The following is a 15,812-nucleotide window of genomic DNA, read 5'->3' on the forward strand; positions in this document are numbered from 1 at the left end:
CATTAGGTGTCAAACCCATTCATCCACCAGAACCATCTGGAAAGATCAGTTTAATGGATTAAAAAGAATCTCTTTCCTAACTCTGTTATTAGCTGTACAATTTCTGTGTGTGGAAATATAATGTTCCTTCTCTAGAGGATCACCTGTGAACTCTGAGCCTGAGGGGCAGATGGAAAAAAGATGGTGGCACCAGAATCCATTCTCATGGCTTCACTGTCATCCAACCCACCAAAATAAGCAGCTCCATTTATGAAGGATGTAATATTTTTCAGCCGGCTTTCAAGATTAGTTGGTTAAAAAGTTTTAGGTGGTTCTGCAGTCTCCATCCTTGGAAGCTTTTGAGACATGCTTGAATAGACCCCTGAGCAACTTGACCTGACTTCATACCTGAGCCTGCTTGCTGCAGGAGGTTGGACTAGAGACTCATGTGGTCATTTTTGACCTGACTTATCTTACAAGCGAGCCTGCATTTCTCTGCAACCCTCAGCCTATGGCCATCTATGTTAACTACTGGAACAGAGGAGTTTACATCTCGTAATTGGTGCTGGGAGTGGTGCAGTTAAAGTCACTTCATTGAAAAATAGTAATTAAAAAAATAAATTCATCTTGCATTGCTAAAAAAAGGGAACGAGCATCAGCAGTTTGTTTGCATAATGATCTGAGATTTTCTGTGAGTATAAAGAAGTGTAAATTTATTGTGCCTGTGAATTTGTACTGTAGATTTTTAGTTTGTGTATATTGTCTGACTTCAAAAATTATTATTAAAGAGACTGGCTGGAAATAGAATGTAGGAGTCATATCTCTTCCCACTCAACCAAATACTGCACTTTATTGTGTGTTATTTGGCAAAAAATGTCTGGTGACAACCAAAATCTTAATTACGGAATGGCAATATAGGAGTAGCTGATACCTGCAAAGTATCAGGTCTAGAGTAGAAGGCTGATTAGATAACTTCTCAAATGCCTTTTCAAACTCATATTTATGGTGTTTTAAACAAATATATGGGACCTATTGCAGTAATTACCTTAGAGATTAAGGGCTTTTGTAGACTCTTCATAAGTATTGGTCATCTGTATAATACAGCTTTTGAAAATAGCTGAGTGCAAAATTGAAACAAGTATTCTCACATTGCTGGAAAGCTGTAACTGATGGCATTAGTTAGAGACTTGTTTGTAAATTTACTTGACTTAAAAAATGCGCCCCTTATATCTATATGTTGGCAGCTTTCATCTGCAAAAATAATAAAATGGACTTGCTTTTGTTTTAAGTTAGTCTGGGTTATTGGTTAAGACAAATTTATGAAAAGCAGTCTCGGGACTTTAGCTGGTCAGAGTGACCCCGAGGTACTTTAAAAAGTCTCTTTTCCCAGCCCGGTGGTCCAGGAATCAGTCAGAACTCTCCAGTTCTCAGTCTCAAGGTCATTTATTGTTTCTTATCTATAAAATTCTTTCTCCTAGCCTGCCGAGGTCTGCTCAGCAGGAGAGACAGAGGCAGTCTGCCTGCCCCTGGGTGGTGTTATCTTTTTAGACTAAAAACTTTCTAATACCTATCACCTATGTTAGACAGCTTCTATTCTAAAGCAGTCTAAAAGTGCCAACATCACAGGAGAAGATGGAGGTCAAGAAGAAGAAGGAGAAAGGCTGGACACACCCAGATTCTTCTGTCTTGCTCTCTGAACCTCCATTCTAAAAACCCCAAAAATCTGTTCTTCCACCCCATGACAAACTAATTCCTCTTCTACTTAGACTTTCCTGGCTTGCAGATCTTCATATAAGGTTGTTAACTTGCTCCATGGGTCATAATCAAAATCACAGGTGTCTTGGGCTCTGTTCCAGGGTCTCTGAGACCCCTGGCAGGGGTCTTGGCAATCCAGGACAGCCAGAAAGATGTCCTGAATTCCGACAAAGCAGAGTCCTCTTCTGCTCTTCCTCCACCTTGTCTTGTGTACAGCATCTTTCTCTGAAGTATCTCAAAGTTGGTGTTTTCAGAAATGCTTCGCTAGAGGACTTTGGAAAGATCTTTATGAATAATATCAAACATTTCTCAGAACATTTCTCAGTGATTTTACTTTTAACTTAGATACTCAAAAAATATACAAGAACATTGTTGGCTACTCCATATGACATAATTCTTTTTCTAAGATTTTTTTGGTCATAATTGTTGAATAATGGAGTACAAAAGTCAGTAGTTGTTTCTAGATACTGATGAGTAAATGTATTGGGTCAAGTGGTCTGTTCTACCATTTAAGCAGACAGCTGGCAATGCAGAAGTAGAGAGAAATCACAGTTAGTGAGGTGTGCTTAGTGGACTAAATGTGGTTTGCAGTTTTCCAGTTTGTATAAGAACTATGCTTCAAGCTCTAAAAGCACATATTTTCAAGGGATTTAAATGACAAAGTAGTAGCTGTTATAAATATTTATTGGAAAGCTTTTTTCTTTTAGTTTTCTATGTTCAAGCCAAAAGAATCTGTTCTGTGATTTGTGTTGATTGCCATGTTTGTGTTTTCCAGTATATTCCATAGTTAATTTTAATATCCATTATTAGTTTATTATTGCTATCTCAGTGCCACATTGTTTATGCATGTAAAATCATATTAATATTTCTTGGTCACTCATAAAGCCATGTGATGTCAGCAATGCCAAATGCTTGATGTCTTAAAAACATCTTAAGTTTATTTTGACTGTGTGTAAAACTACACTTTATACCTCACAGTTCTTGGTATTGCCCTCTTTCATTCTGTATCATTTTCCTGAGGATTCTGAGTTCTTCACAAGGCAGACACTGAGTGTCAAAACTAACTGAGGATGAGACTGTTTCTCTTTATGTTTTCAGGGCAGGAATGATAGTGACTAGTGGTGCTACTTCAAAAGTGTGAAAGCAGGGGAGCTGCTTAGAGAACACAGAAAGGCCCTTTTTCTGTTCTCTTTCAGGTGGAGATGGAGATATCTTACTGTCTTTCCTTCTTCACAGGGTTACACATCGTTCTGGAATGATTGCATCTCCTCAGGATTACGTGGCTGTATGTTAATTGAATTGGCATTGCGGGGGCGTCTCCAGCTGGAGGCCTGTGGAATGAGGCGCAAAAGTCTGCTAACAAGAAAGGTAAGTGCAGGAAAATGATCACATTTACTTGTCAGGCTCCACGCAATACAGGAGCTGTAAATTACAACTGGTTCAAAGAAAAAGCCTGTTTTAGTTTTTTTTTTAATGTGAAGATGATGATTCTGAGTAATGACCTAGGGCAGATGTGCAAAGTTAAAAGGTGTTTCTGTGGTGAGAAGTGCCTTGGAACATCTCTGGTACCTGTTCTGTGCCCATGTTTGTTCTCCGATGTGTTGCTGGTACTGTTGCCAACCAGCCATTGGCAGTGGCTCTGGCTGGCATGTGGTGGCAGCAGTTACTGCCAGTGGCACCAGACACAATCTGCCAAAGGAACTGGCTTTTGCAATGCTGTGGGATGTGGGCTGAGGCTGAAAGGAATGGATAACTGTCAGACACCAGATGTGTCCTGCAAGCCACCAGTTGACTTCTGGTGTATACAAGACTGCAGTTTGTGCTTGCATTGCATGGGAAGGAAACCCTCATTGTTCTTGGGACCCCTGAGAACATACAACTATCTACTTCAAGCAGGAGGCTGGTGTGTAAAATTGGTTGTGCTCTCTGACCTTCAGGATGGCCACATCTCTACGGTCCCTTAGAATTGGGCTGAAGATTTGAGGCCTTTATTTTTTACTTTTACCACTGAATTTTCCTTTTGTACAAAATGTGCAAAGTCATGCTCTTGGAAGAATTTTTACTTCATCAGCATTAGAGGATACTTGTAAAATAAGCCTATTGAAAACCTGGTCAAATGTTGTCTGTCCACCACAAATAAATTCTCTTATGGCACATTTCTCTGTCAATATTATCTTTTGCTAAATTTTAAGGCAAGCTTGTGAATTCCCTAACCTTCTCCCAGCTCCCTTCATTTCAGAAAAATCAAACCTCTGTTCCGACAAACAGTCCCTACTTCTTTTAGCCTCGTTTAAGCATATTCAGCATTGATTAGTTCGCACATTTTTTTTTCCTCCAGAGCTTTTGGCTTCTTAGGCATTCAGTAATCTTCTTAGGCATTCAGTCAGGAGTTATTTTCATTCTGTGAAAACCTTGTCAGTTCTATCCACTTGAAATATTAACTGTGAGGTTGCTGGGTTTTTTAAGAAAATGGAAAAATAACCTGTATATGTATTCACTAAAGATTACAAACAAAATTATTGGTCTGAGTTGTGATTGGTTTTTGTTTGATTGTGGTTGCATGTTTTTGTTAAATTTTATAATGTGGTTTTGGCATTGGGTAGGTGTGTTTGTTTAAAGTTACCTAAAATCTGCACAATTTAGAGGTTTTCTTATTCTGCAGTTGTAAAGTATTTGAGATGCTTTTCAGTTTTCAGGCAGGATGGTTCTATAAAAATAGGCATTAATTTAAAATTTAGATGAAGGTTGGTTTCTGCTTAAGTACTTCCCTGCAAATAAAATCCCTAAACACACCACCTCCATCAATTTAGAAATCAGTCTTGTGAATGACTTGTGTTATTTTGCACCTTATTTGAAGTTTTCCATTAACACTAAATTTCAGTTTTGTTTCTGTGTTGGCCAGATTTAAATCTCTACTCTGTCAAGTGTCCTCCTTGTCCTGCTTCTGCAGGCTTTGATCCCCATGCCCTTAGCTTTGGCTGTGAAATAAATACTGTGCCTTATAAGTGGAAAGAGCTGTCTAATACTACATCCAAGGTTGTAATTCAAGGGCGAAATAATTTACTTTGTTGAGTTTTGTTTTTACTGGAACCACTCTCTTGATCTTGTCATCAGGTGGGGCACAAGTGATAAGGTGAGGAGAAGAGGGTAAACTCAAGTTTTTTGGGAAGTAGCACAGATTTATAACCGTGGCTTTAATAATATAATTAACTTGAAAGAATGATAGCTACAAAGATTTTCACCTAAAGCCTTAAATCAGATTGATCTCTGCTGATAATATTTTGTACTTCAGAATGGATCAAGATGCATTAAATCTATGATTGAATGCCATAGACAGTCAAATGAGACTGAGAAAAGAATGGACAAGGACTTGATGGACCTTAGTGAGACTTTGTAAGTGGATATGATCTGTTACACATGGAAACATCCTTGTAAATTTGGCTTAAGAGTATGTAATTGTCACACCATTTTGGAGTTCTGTCTACTGGGATCAATATTAGAAACAAATAAATGAATTTTGAGGTTTGCAAATGGTTATTGAGAATAGAAGATGGTACTCTACATTGCCTTACAGGGTCAGAGAGCAAACCAAAGCGATAGAGTTCTTAGAATTGAAAGGAATCCTAAAAAATCCTTGGCAGATTTTCTTCAGTATTTTATTGCCAACAATTCTGAACAATTCATGCAAGAGTGAATTTTTGTATTAAAACTAAAAAATGAAGTTTACTTAAAAATCTGTGCTTAATCTTTTAGCTTTGCTTAATTACAGAGCTGCATTGTGAAATAGGCAAATTAAATATTCTGTATAATTGAAATTTCCTTAGTTGATAAGTACCAGGCAAATCTAGTACCTGATTCATCACTGAAAAATTTGAATACAGTCAGGCTAAGGACTAGCATTACTGAAGAAACAGTACTGAACTATGGAACAGTATGACATTTCCAGAACACCTTTCTGACTCCTCTGAAGTGTTAAGAAAAATAAGAGCTTCCATTTCCTGCTTTTCATATGTGTATATATATATGTATATGGAATTGTGTTGATGTATTCATTTTTCTGTCATCTGGTACCTCTTCCCTGATGCTTGTAAAGTGCTAGCTTGTAAACTATTTAAATTGTCAGATATAATAGTAACAGCAACAACAACAATAACTGTTGTTGTTGTTAACTGTAGTAATTATTCTATAAATAAGGATTTTATTTAAATATACTGACTTGAGCTAATCTGTAAGTTTAATCTGTAAGTTTTCATTTGGTGCTCTTGATTTTCTCCTGAAAAAGAACTGTATTTGTGCGTGGTTTCTGTAACTACTTATACTGGTAAACAAACAGTTACTCACATTTTTGAATTTTATTATGTTCCTCTGAATCAGTTTTTTTGTTGTGCTTTCCTGAGTGAAGAACACAAATTATTTTAGAAATTATTAAATAAGAGACTTACATTGTATTGCATTTATTGTTGCATGTTAAGGGGTTTATTAGTACATGTATATTTTCCCTAGTACATGTGGTTTAACTGTTATTAAATGAAACCCTATTAGCTGGCAGTGTTTTCTTCAGAACTGCAAAACTTGCAGATGTTGTATGAACCTATTTTTATTCATTCATATATTGAAGAAAACTAGTTTTTATGCTTTTTTGTTGTTGTTGTTGTTATTTTCATACAACCTTATTGTTTTACTCAGTATTTTGAATAGATTGATTTGAAGCAGTAAAATAGACTGTATTCAGAAACTAATTTAGTGCAATGCGCTTTGTTTTTGGGAGGTAGCAGGGGACCTGGCTTGATAAGTGAGTTATTTTCCTTCAAAATACAGCTTTTAAGTTTGTTATTAATACTATAATTTTAGCCCATTAAGATTAAGTTACAGATAATGTCAGGCTTAACATATTTTGAATTAAAACACATGTAGTTTTGGGTTTTTCAAAGTTGCGTATTCTTAAGAGAGTGTTGTTATTTAAAAAAAAAAATAAATTTGGTTTTCCTGACAGGTAGGTTTTTTATTGATGGGTGTGTTTGTCATATATGAATTATGTCAAAATACTGACTGTGTTTATTCATTCTTAGGTGATTTGCAAGTCAGATGCTCCTACAGGGGATGTTCTGCTTGATGAAGCTCTGAAACACATAAAAGAGACCCAGCCTCCTGAAACAGTACAAAATTGGATTGAACTGCTTAGTGGTAAGCCTTGCACATAATGTATTTGCTTTTTTTACCCAAATAAAGCTAATTATCTGCCATCACTAGAGATTATATTGCAAGGTTTTTTGAGAGGAAAATATGCAAAAAAGTTAATTAGCGTCCTCTAGGGTAGTCTCTTGTTGATTGTAGCCTTTAATCAAATATAAGTTACTGTTGCTTTTGACTTAACTTGGTACAGAAAGGATCTGTATGGAAGTGTCAAAGGACATCTCAACTTGGTGGAAGAGGTGCCTTCCGCTGACTGAAGTAAATCAGGACTGCATCCTGGAGATGTAACTGCCTTTCTCTGTGTTGGGAAATGATGGTTGGTGGAAGTTTGGAGCCTGAATGTGTGCACTGAGTATTCAGATCTTGCAATAAAGAAAGGAGGTGAAGAGCTCATAGCTTGCACACAAAACTTGAGGGTGATTTTGCCATTAATCATAAAGAAAAATGAAGCATTAGGAGTTTTATTTTTTAATTAACTGAAGAAATGTAATAAATATTTTTAAATGTTAGATACTTCTTGTTGATCAAAACAAAGTCTTCAAGATAAGTACTTTGCACATAGTTTTCCCTGGAAAGCTAGTAAATAGTTGAATAAAAATGAAATGTCAGTGATCATAGAATTTTGAATAGGTTTGGTTGGAAGGGACTTTTACAGGCCATCTAGTCCAGCCCCTCTGCAGTCAACAGGGACACCTTCCACTAGACCATCCAACTGGACCTTGGATGCTTCCAGGGACAAGGCATCCACCACCTCTCTGGGCCATCCATTCTGGTGTCTGATTGTGAAAAACCTCTTCCTTGTATCCAGTCTCAGCCTGTTCTTCTTCGCTTTGAAACTGTTACTTGTGTCCCAGGCTCTGCTAAAATGTCTGACCCCATCTTTCTTGCAGTCCCCCTTTAAGCCCAGAAAGGCTGCAGCAAGACTTCCTTAGAGCCTTCGCCTCTCCAGGCTGAACTGCAGACAGAATTGATCACTAGCCTTCATCTGTTTTCACAAAGCACATAAATGCAGCTTCCTTGGAGTAGATCAGAGCTGTACTTCATTTGTGCAAACAGCACAGGAAAAAACCCTGCACTATTGACCCTCGTTGTCAGCAATGTGACTGTGAGGTTTGGGGTAATGAGATTTGGAAGTTGCCTGTGTAAAAGCTGCTGCTTCTTAAAACCTATAAGCTGCAGAAATGAGCAAAATCTCTTCACCTTTCTCTGATTTCCTGTTTTCTTTGTTCTTCCCATTCATTCTGCACCACCTTAAACAGCCTTTCTTGCACACCATTCATTCTCAGGTCCTTGCCATCTCCCCTCTCCTGCTCCTTGGCTGTCAGGCAGGGGGGAGACTGGACTACACATCAGGAGGGGAATGGCTGTTGCAGAGCCATGCAGTTCAGTTCTCACTCAGCTCCCCTTCCCTCTTACAGCTGGCAAAAACAATTCATTTTTCTTGTCCCAAATTCATAATTTGTGCTGACATTTCACCTTCTTTCCCAGTGCAACGCCCATCTAGTTAGGACTGGCTCAAAAAAGGTCAGATAATGAATGAACTAGTGTTGTAGGTTTTCTTTGAGTTAGGCTAAGTTTTTCCTGACCCTACTGAGCTTTGGCTCTGGGAAGATAGTTATCATCAGTGCTGTGGCTGAGGCTTGAATCAATACTTTTTACTAACATATGTTTATTAATCACTAATTCTTAGATGGTATTAGTGTTCTTTGGTTCCCATGGTTTAGAGATCTGTCCTTCTGAAGAAAAATATTTCAATGGGTCTGGGCAGGGGTTTTTATTTTTATTGGTTGGTTGGTTTTGCTTTATTTTGCTTTATTTAATAAATTCATAAATTCTATTAGAATTTTGCCTTAGGGACCAGGTTGATCCTGGAAAAATATCTTCTCTATTCATGGTTATCAGTGATGCAGAGAGCTGCTTGGAGTTACAGTACAAGTGAGTTCAAAGCCATCATGTAAATAAATATGTGGACATGTAAGGTGATGTTTGGCAGGCTGATGTTTATAAGGTAGCCTCTAAAGAAGGAAAAGGTAGGGAATATAGATGTTTGGATGAAAATGTCATGTTTTCTGCAGATGTAGCAAACATCTCTCTCCGTGTCTGCAGAGTGTCTGTGTAATTGAAGAGCTTGGTCACAAGGTGTCATCACAGCACTGACTTTCAGCCACATGGCAACTGCACAAAAATCTAGGAAATAGCATTTGCCCTGTGAAAGGTAGTAAGGAAACCACTTTTTTGTGTTTGTGTGATAGTTACATTTATGATCAAAGTGGGGAATCACATTCAGTGATGTGTAGCTGGACATGTGTAGTTCAGGCCTGGTTGGGTTTTCTGCCTTTCACTCTGCAGTTGGAGTCACCTCATTTGTTTACTTATCTTGGCTGTTACTTGGATACAGTGTGTGTCACCTCCATCACAGTGGGAGAAACCTCAAAGTCACCTGTGGCTTATTGTTGTTGTTATTATTTTATGCTAACCAATAAATTTTTAAAAGCTTGGTACAGAAATTCTCATATCATTTATGGAAAACCTCCATCCCTGTAAGAAATACAAAGCTGTTCCTTTTCTTGCCCCTTAAAATGCATAGTCTTTTACATCAGGAGGGGATTATGATAAATTCTAAAGTAAGCTGGAATTAAATTTTTTAGCCTGTTAAATAAGCTCTTAAGCAAAGGTAGAATTCTCAAAGATAAACAGTTTTAGTTGGAGCTGTTAATGCTGATTTTGTCCTTTGTCAATTTCCTCTATGCATATGGTCACACACTCTGAAGGGCCCAGGTCCTCTGCCTTACAAAAAGGCAGTAGAAATAATTTATATAGAAGCATTAAAGACTCTGTCTAATATGTGGTTCATGTGGGCACACCTGTGCCACACACACTCTCACAGTGCATGGTCACTGTTTCATATGGTGGAGGCAGGAAGGGGGAGAGAAGTGGAAACCTGCAAAAATAAATAAATGCACTGGGTAATTGTGCATTAGCTTGTCTCTGTGGCAGAAGAAAAGCAGTAACACTTCTCCTGGTCTCTGACGTAGTAAAAGACTGTAGAAGGTGCTTAATTTTACTTTATTTTTATTGTTACTCGAAGTACATTAATTCTGCATAACTGGTTGAGTTTTTATTTTACAATACAAGGTTTTTGTTTATTTTTCATATCTGTAATCAAGACATGGTTTAGCTATCCTTTGATCCAAACTGTCAGTGTACCCCAGAGCTGCTCCAAGGAGGTTCTCCTGGTCTCTGCCTCCATGCCAGGGATCAGAGAAATGCTGACAGGAGCACAGCTTCTTGTAGTTTGCTATGTGATTTTGACAGCTCATTCTGTACCATAGAGAGGGAAAAAAAATCACTGCAGCAGTGCAGCTTAAACTTTGTCTGACTGTTGTGTGGTTTTTTTGCTGTTTTAGGTGAAACATGGAACCCACTGAAGTTGCACTACCAACTACGAAATGTCCGTGAGCGGTTAGCTAAAAATCTAGTGGAAAAAGGTGTACTGACAACAGAGAAACAGAACTTCCTTCTTTTTGACATGACTACACACCCTCTCACCAACAACAACATCAAACAACGCCTCATCAAGAAGGTTCAGGAGGCAGTTCTTGACAAGTGGGTGAACGACCCCCACCGCATGGACAAGCGCTTGCTGGCGCTCGTGTATTTAGCCCATGCCTCAGACGTCCTGGAGAACGCTTTTGCCCCCCTCCTGGATGAGCAGTATGATTTAGCCACAAAGAGAGTGCGGCAGCTCCTGGATTTAGACCCTGAGGTTGAATGTATGAAAACCAACACGAATGAAGTTCTGTGGGCTGTTGTAGCAGCTTTCACAAAGTAACTGCATTCAGACTGAAGTGTTCTCTCTTCTTTCATGTAAACCAGTTTTTTTCTCTTTTATTGACTATTCATGTTTTCTGTAATTTGTACCTTCTCACATGATGAATCAGCTTTTGTTTAATGGGAATGATAAGTGGTGTATTCCCTACTTCTCTATCTGTATACAGGATTCTGCTGGTACAAGAGACTTTCCTGTTTAAAACAACAGAAGAAGGGTGAACTGCCATATTGGCATTCCATTTCCTATTAGTTTGAGTTACCTTAAACACTTTGTTTAATTTTTCACCTCATTGTTATTGAAGTGGTTTGTCACCAAAGCTCCATGTTGAAGTGTCTGTCAAGACATTTTATACACAGATATTTTCAATTACATATACAAAATGACTTAAAAAGCTGAAATGCCATTAAGCAGCTTTGTCAATAGTTCCTGTAAAATGCCCCATAAATTTTAATTTTCATGCAGGTCTCTTGTGTACTTATATTTTCATTAGAATGATAGCTGAGTCATAAGGCTAGTATAGAAAGGTCCAATTGTTTCATAAACCAGTTTTGGGAGGGGATACATTCCATTATATTGTGTATATATAGTTCAAATTGTATATTAACAACTGCCCCATCTTAGTATTTTGCAAGATCTACTTACTTGTACACCTGGTGCCCCTTATTTGCTGTCAGCCATTGCCATCTGATGCAAAAGGCCTCCTGCAGAGGTCCTGTGTGTGAAAGCTGTTTGTTTCCAGAGTCTCTGGACTTTGTCATCCAGGTATTCTCAGTCTATGCATTGCCTTTGAAAATTAGTGAATGAAAGAGACTGCTTTCTATCATTGGTATTTTTTTCTTTCCCTCCACTTCTGTATGGAAAAGACTCATGACCAGTACAATTCTTGAGTGCAGTTTTTGGTTTTGTACACAAATTAATGTTTGTCTCATAAACCTTGAACTATTTTACACTTCAAAAACAAAAAGTCAGTCCTAGCAGGTGTTGCATGTAAATCGTTAGCAAGTAATGGCAGCAGTTCAGAGAATTCAGATTTCTGTAATGGGATGTTCTGCTATATTTTAATTTTTATATATACAATTATGCTGATTAGCACACTATTGTAAAAAAACCCAAAACCTATATAAAACCCTGGCTTTTTAAAATTTATTGCCTCTTTGCCGCTGCTTGTTATTTCCCATTGGTTTCACAGTGTAAATATTATGCATTGAAAAAATTAAGCATTGATTTCTATACTTTTTTCATCATACCAATGCAGATTTATAGTGGGGCTTACAGGTGTTTAGAAACCTTTTGGTTAATATTCAGAACAAGAATACTAGATGGTGTATAACTGTAGAGTTGAAATTTAAGAGATCCCTTAATCTGTATACTAGCTTTTTACCTACAGTAAATAAACTATGATCTTGAAAGTGCCTGAAACAGAGTAAGCATGTCACTTATACTTTTTTGTTGCTAATTAGAAAGGTTTTATTGCCTAACTGAAAGCTTTAGTTTATATCCTTCTTATTAGAAAGGGAGAATTTATATTAAGTAGTTCAAACTGACTTAATCAGTGGTGTTGCTCAGATCTGCAGGATTCATTGCTGGATCAGGCTGAATTAATCTGGGAAGTGTGCAGCTGTGCCTGCCCTAGTAGACCTCTTCAGTCTTGAGCACAGCTCTATGGCCTCATCTGTGACTGGACTTCCAATTTTGCACTTCATTTTCAATCACTGAGATGCTTAAGTAGTTGACTTTAAATACAAGTTAAATTCATCGCACCTCTATAACCTTTTTTAAGAAAGGTTTTTAAAAATACGGTCCTTGACATTTAATGGCACACTGTTCTTTCAGTTCTTAATGCTATTTCTTTAGACAAATGAAAATAAAAGTATATTGTAAAGTATTTCAAGCTCTGGTTTACAAATAAAAAGACAAACAGTGTTCTTTCACTTGTAAGATGCTGTGTTGAAAATTTTGAGTGGCTTGGGCATGAACTTGGGACATCGTCTTTTAAACATTTCAAGCTGTGATTGCTTTTAAGTGGAAGGAAAATGAAAATTGCTGTGTTGCTCTTATATTTGACAGCTTATGGAATACTTTCTGTATACTTGATAGTAGATGCAGCTCACAGCTTTCATTGTCTCATGTGATCTGTTTTCTCATTTTCTGTTGCTCTTTGAGAGGAGGAAAAAGTAATTAGGCGGAAAGGTCAGAAAAATGGTGGAGTATGCAGGAGCAACTTATGTGCACAAAACTTTTAAAATGGCTTTGAAAATCTAAGCTTCTTGAAGCATGCTTCAGACTGAAGATATCTTTCACAGTCCTTTTTCTGGCCTCTCTTCATTCTGTGAGTATTTTCCATTTTCCTGTTGGCTTCATGTTTGGTTGTGGGGGATATTGGAGTTTTATCACCCTTATGGTCTATGTGGTTTAGAAGAAATCTATGGTTTAGAATCTTTTTTATTTGGGTTTTGGATTTTTGGGGTTTTTTTTTTCTCCACACAGAGGATAACTGCACACAGTATTTATCAGCTTTATTTTGCTTAGATAGGACCTCTGACCACAATGGGGAGAGTCTGTGCTGGACATATCAAAGAAATTTTATGTAAGTGAGGAAGGGTTTGGGAAGAGCAGCAGTGTCTTTTGCTGGACCACCTGGTGTAAACCTGGATGTGCAGGGGAAATAGATGAGCTTTTGGAGTCCTTAGTCCTAAAATTGTTTTTCAAAAAGCCCAAAACCTTAAGGAAGGTAAGTTTGGTAGGTTAACAGGAACTGGTTTGGCTGACATCATTGCCTTTGTTGCTATTTCAGATTTTAAAAAAATGGTTAAACATGGGAGACTGTTGATGAGATTCAGGTACCCTTCTACCTGTAGGCTGCTCCTGCAGCTCCTGGACACCTACCTGGTTTCCAGAAAGTTCTGTCTGCTCCAAACCCTCAGCTCTCAGTGGCTGCTTCAAGTGAAGACTCTTACCCCAAGCCTGAACTTGAACACGTGCCTCAAGGAACAGCATGTATTATTCAGGGACACATTCTTTTAAAACAAACTTTCAAGTCAAAAACAGGATTTTGAAAGTTAAATCACCAAGCAGTGTATATATATATATATACACACACACAGACACACACACATTTTCACAGTCCTTGAGATTGACGTCGTCCTCTCCTGTGTTTCTAGAGCTGGCATTACAGTGCTGTTACATGGACTGGTAGTGAAACGTGTGTACCATAAATGATACTTTTGAGGCAAAATTTGCGTAAGTGGCGGTAAAAGGCTGCTGACTGTGTGCTTGTGTGTTCATGCCCATTCCTCCTACAAGGTGAAGATATGTGTTAACTGATGTGTTCTCTGTGAACTGGACTGAATCTGTACTGTAACAAAATAAAGCACTCTTTCATGCCATCAGCTGCAGGTGGTTACTGCGTATCACATGCATGCAATACCTAAAGGATATATTTTTTTCATTTGCTCAGTAATTTCCAGTTTTTCCTCAGGCTGCATTATTCACCAGTTTGAGGAACAACTTTTTTTTAAGGTTTTCATCAAAGCCTAACCTCTGCTTCAGCTGGGCTTCAGGCAGTCCAAGCAGCCAAATTCTGTTATGTCCCAGTTATCACTATTGTCCATCTCTCTCTGTGAAGGGGGGGGGAGTGTCCAGCTTCAGAGAAGTAGGAATTTTTTTATAAAATAATTTATTTTTGGAAAAGTAAGTTTATTCTGTGGAAATGCTTACTGCATTTAACAATTTAATTACTTAAGAAATGAGATGCTGTCAGGTGCTTTGTCAGTGTTAAATGTAAAGTGGGACCTCAGGTGTGTGTGTGGGGTGACTGCCTTAGGGCAGTGGTTGGGGAAGAATCCTGGTCAAAGCTGCTGGCTGTCCTTGTTAATCTCTGAATAAGATCTGGAGTTTCCTCACCGTGGGTCTTGCTTTCTCCTGCCCACACAGCAACAGCATGAAGCCTGTGGAAAGCTGATGGTAAGAAACATCTTCTGACCCTGAAGAAAGCTGCTGTAGAAACACAAGAAATCCTGAGTCCCAGGACAGCAGACAAAACTAGGGAAAGAAATGCTGATAAATAGTAGCCTTTGGCTTTCCCCTTAACCTCTACCTTTGTGTACTTCCAGATAATTTGCTGGTTCAACTTTTTTCTCCCCTGACTCTGGGCTTTGGTCTTCTCTGTTTCTTGTCTTTTTGCTTGGTGACTTCAGCAACAGTGTGTCCAGAAGGACCAGGGCAGCGATTGTCGTCCTGTACTCAGCACTGGTGAGGCCACACCTGGAGTTTTGTGTCCAGTTCTGGGCCCCTTAATTCAGTGGGGACATTTGAGGTGCTGGAATGTGTCCAGAGGAGGGGAACACAGCTGGGGAAGCGTCTGGGGCATAAATTCTCTGAGGAACAGTTGAGGGAGCTGGGGATGTTTATCCTGGCGAAAAGGAGGCTCAGGGGGACCTTGTCACTCTCTGCAACTCCCTGAAAGGAGGGTGTAGCCAGGTGGGGGTTAGGCTCTTTTCCCAGGGAACAAGTGACAAAACAAGGGGAAATGGCCTCAAGTTGTGCTACAGGAGGTTCAAGCTGGACATCAGGAAGAATTTTTGATTGAAAGGATGGTTAAGCACTGGAATGGGTTGCCCAGGGCGGTGAACCATTCCTGGAAGTGTTCAGGAAACAACTAGATGTGGCACTTCGTCCTGTGTTTTAAGAGGTGGTTGATTAAAGCCCTCTCTTCTCTGATTTGATTTTCCCATCAAAGCCTCAAGGAGCCTCCTCTTTTTCAACAAATTGGTTAGTCAAAAGTAGCTGCCTTGATGGCTGAACTGAAGCAGCTGGTGGCCTGCTACAGTTCATAACACCTGGTTTGTTAAGGTGAACCTGGTGCTAATTTACCTTGAAACTTCTCTTTGCCAGCTTCTAAAGCAAGTTATAGTCCATGCAGCAGGGAGAACTTGCAGCTGAGGGTGATGATTTTACTAGTTCTCTAATATAAGTAGGTTTTGTGAGCCAGTGCTTCAAGGACTTGCTAACTCTCACTCAAGATTTTCCTACAGTGAGAGTATTCTATACAACA

At 38.6% G+C, this 15,812-nt stretch overlaps 1 protein-coding gene across 1 annotated transcript in view; it reads left to right on the forward strand.

Annotated features, from left to right (window-relative positions):
• GOLPH3 (golgi phosphoprotein 3) overlaps positions 1 to 14,148 on the forward strand; it is a 31,692-nt gene extending 17,544 nt beyond the window's left edge. Inside the window, exons 2-4 of the mRNA XM_030237184.2 lie at positions 2,971 to 3,102; positions 6,804 to 6,918; positions 10,335 to 14,148. Of these exons, the coding sequence (XP_030093044.1) occupies positions 2,971 to 3,102; positions 6,804 to 6,918; positions 10,335 to 10,759 (672 nt within the window). The 3' untranslated portion in view covers positions 10,760 to 14,148. The remainder of the gene's footprint in view (positions 1 to 2,970; positions 3,103 to 6,803; positions 6,919 to 10,334) is intronic.
• The last annotated feature ends 1,664 nt before the right edge of the window (positions 14,149 to 15,812 follow it).

Source organism: Serinus canaria, chromosome Z, assembly GCF_022539315.1.
Source record: "Serinus canaria isolate serCan28SL12 chromosome Z, serCan2020, whole genome shotgun sequence".
Lineage (NCBI taxonomy): Eukaryota > Metazoa > Chordata > Aves > Passeriformes > Fringillidae > Serinus > Serinus canaria.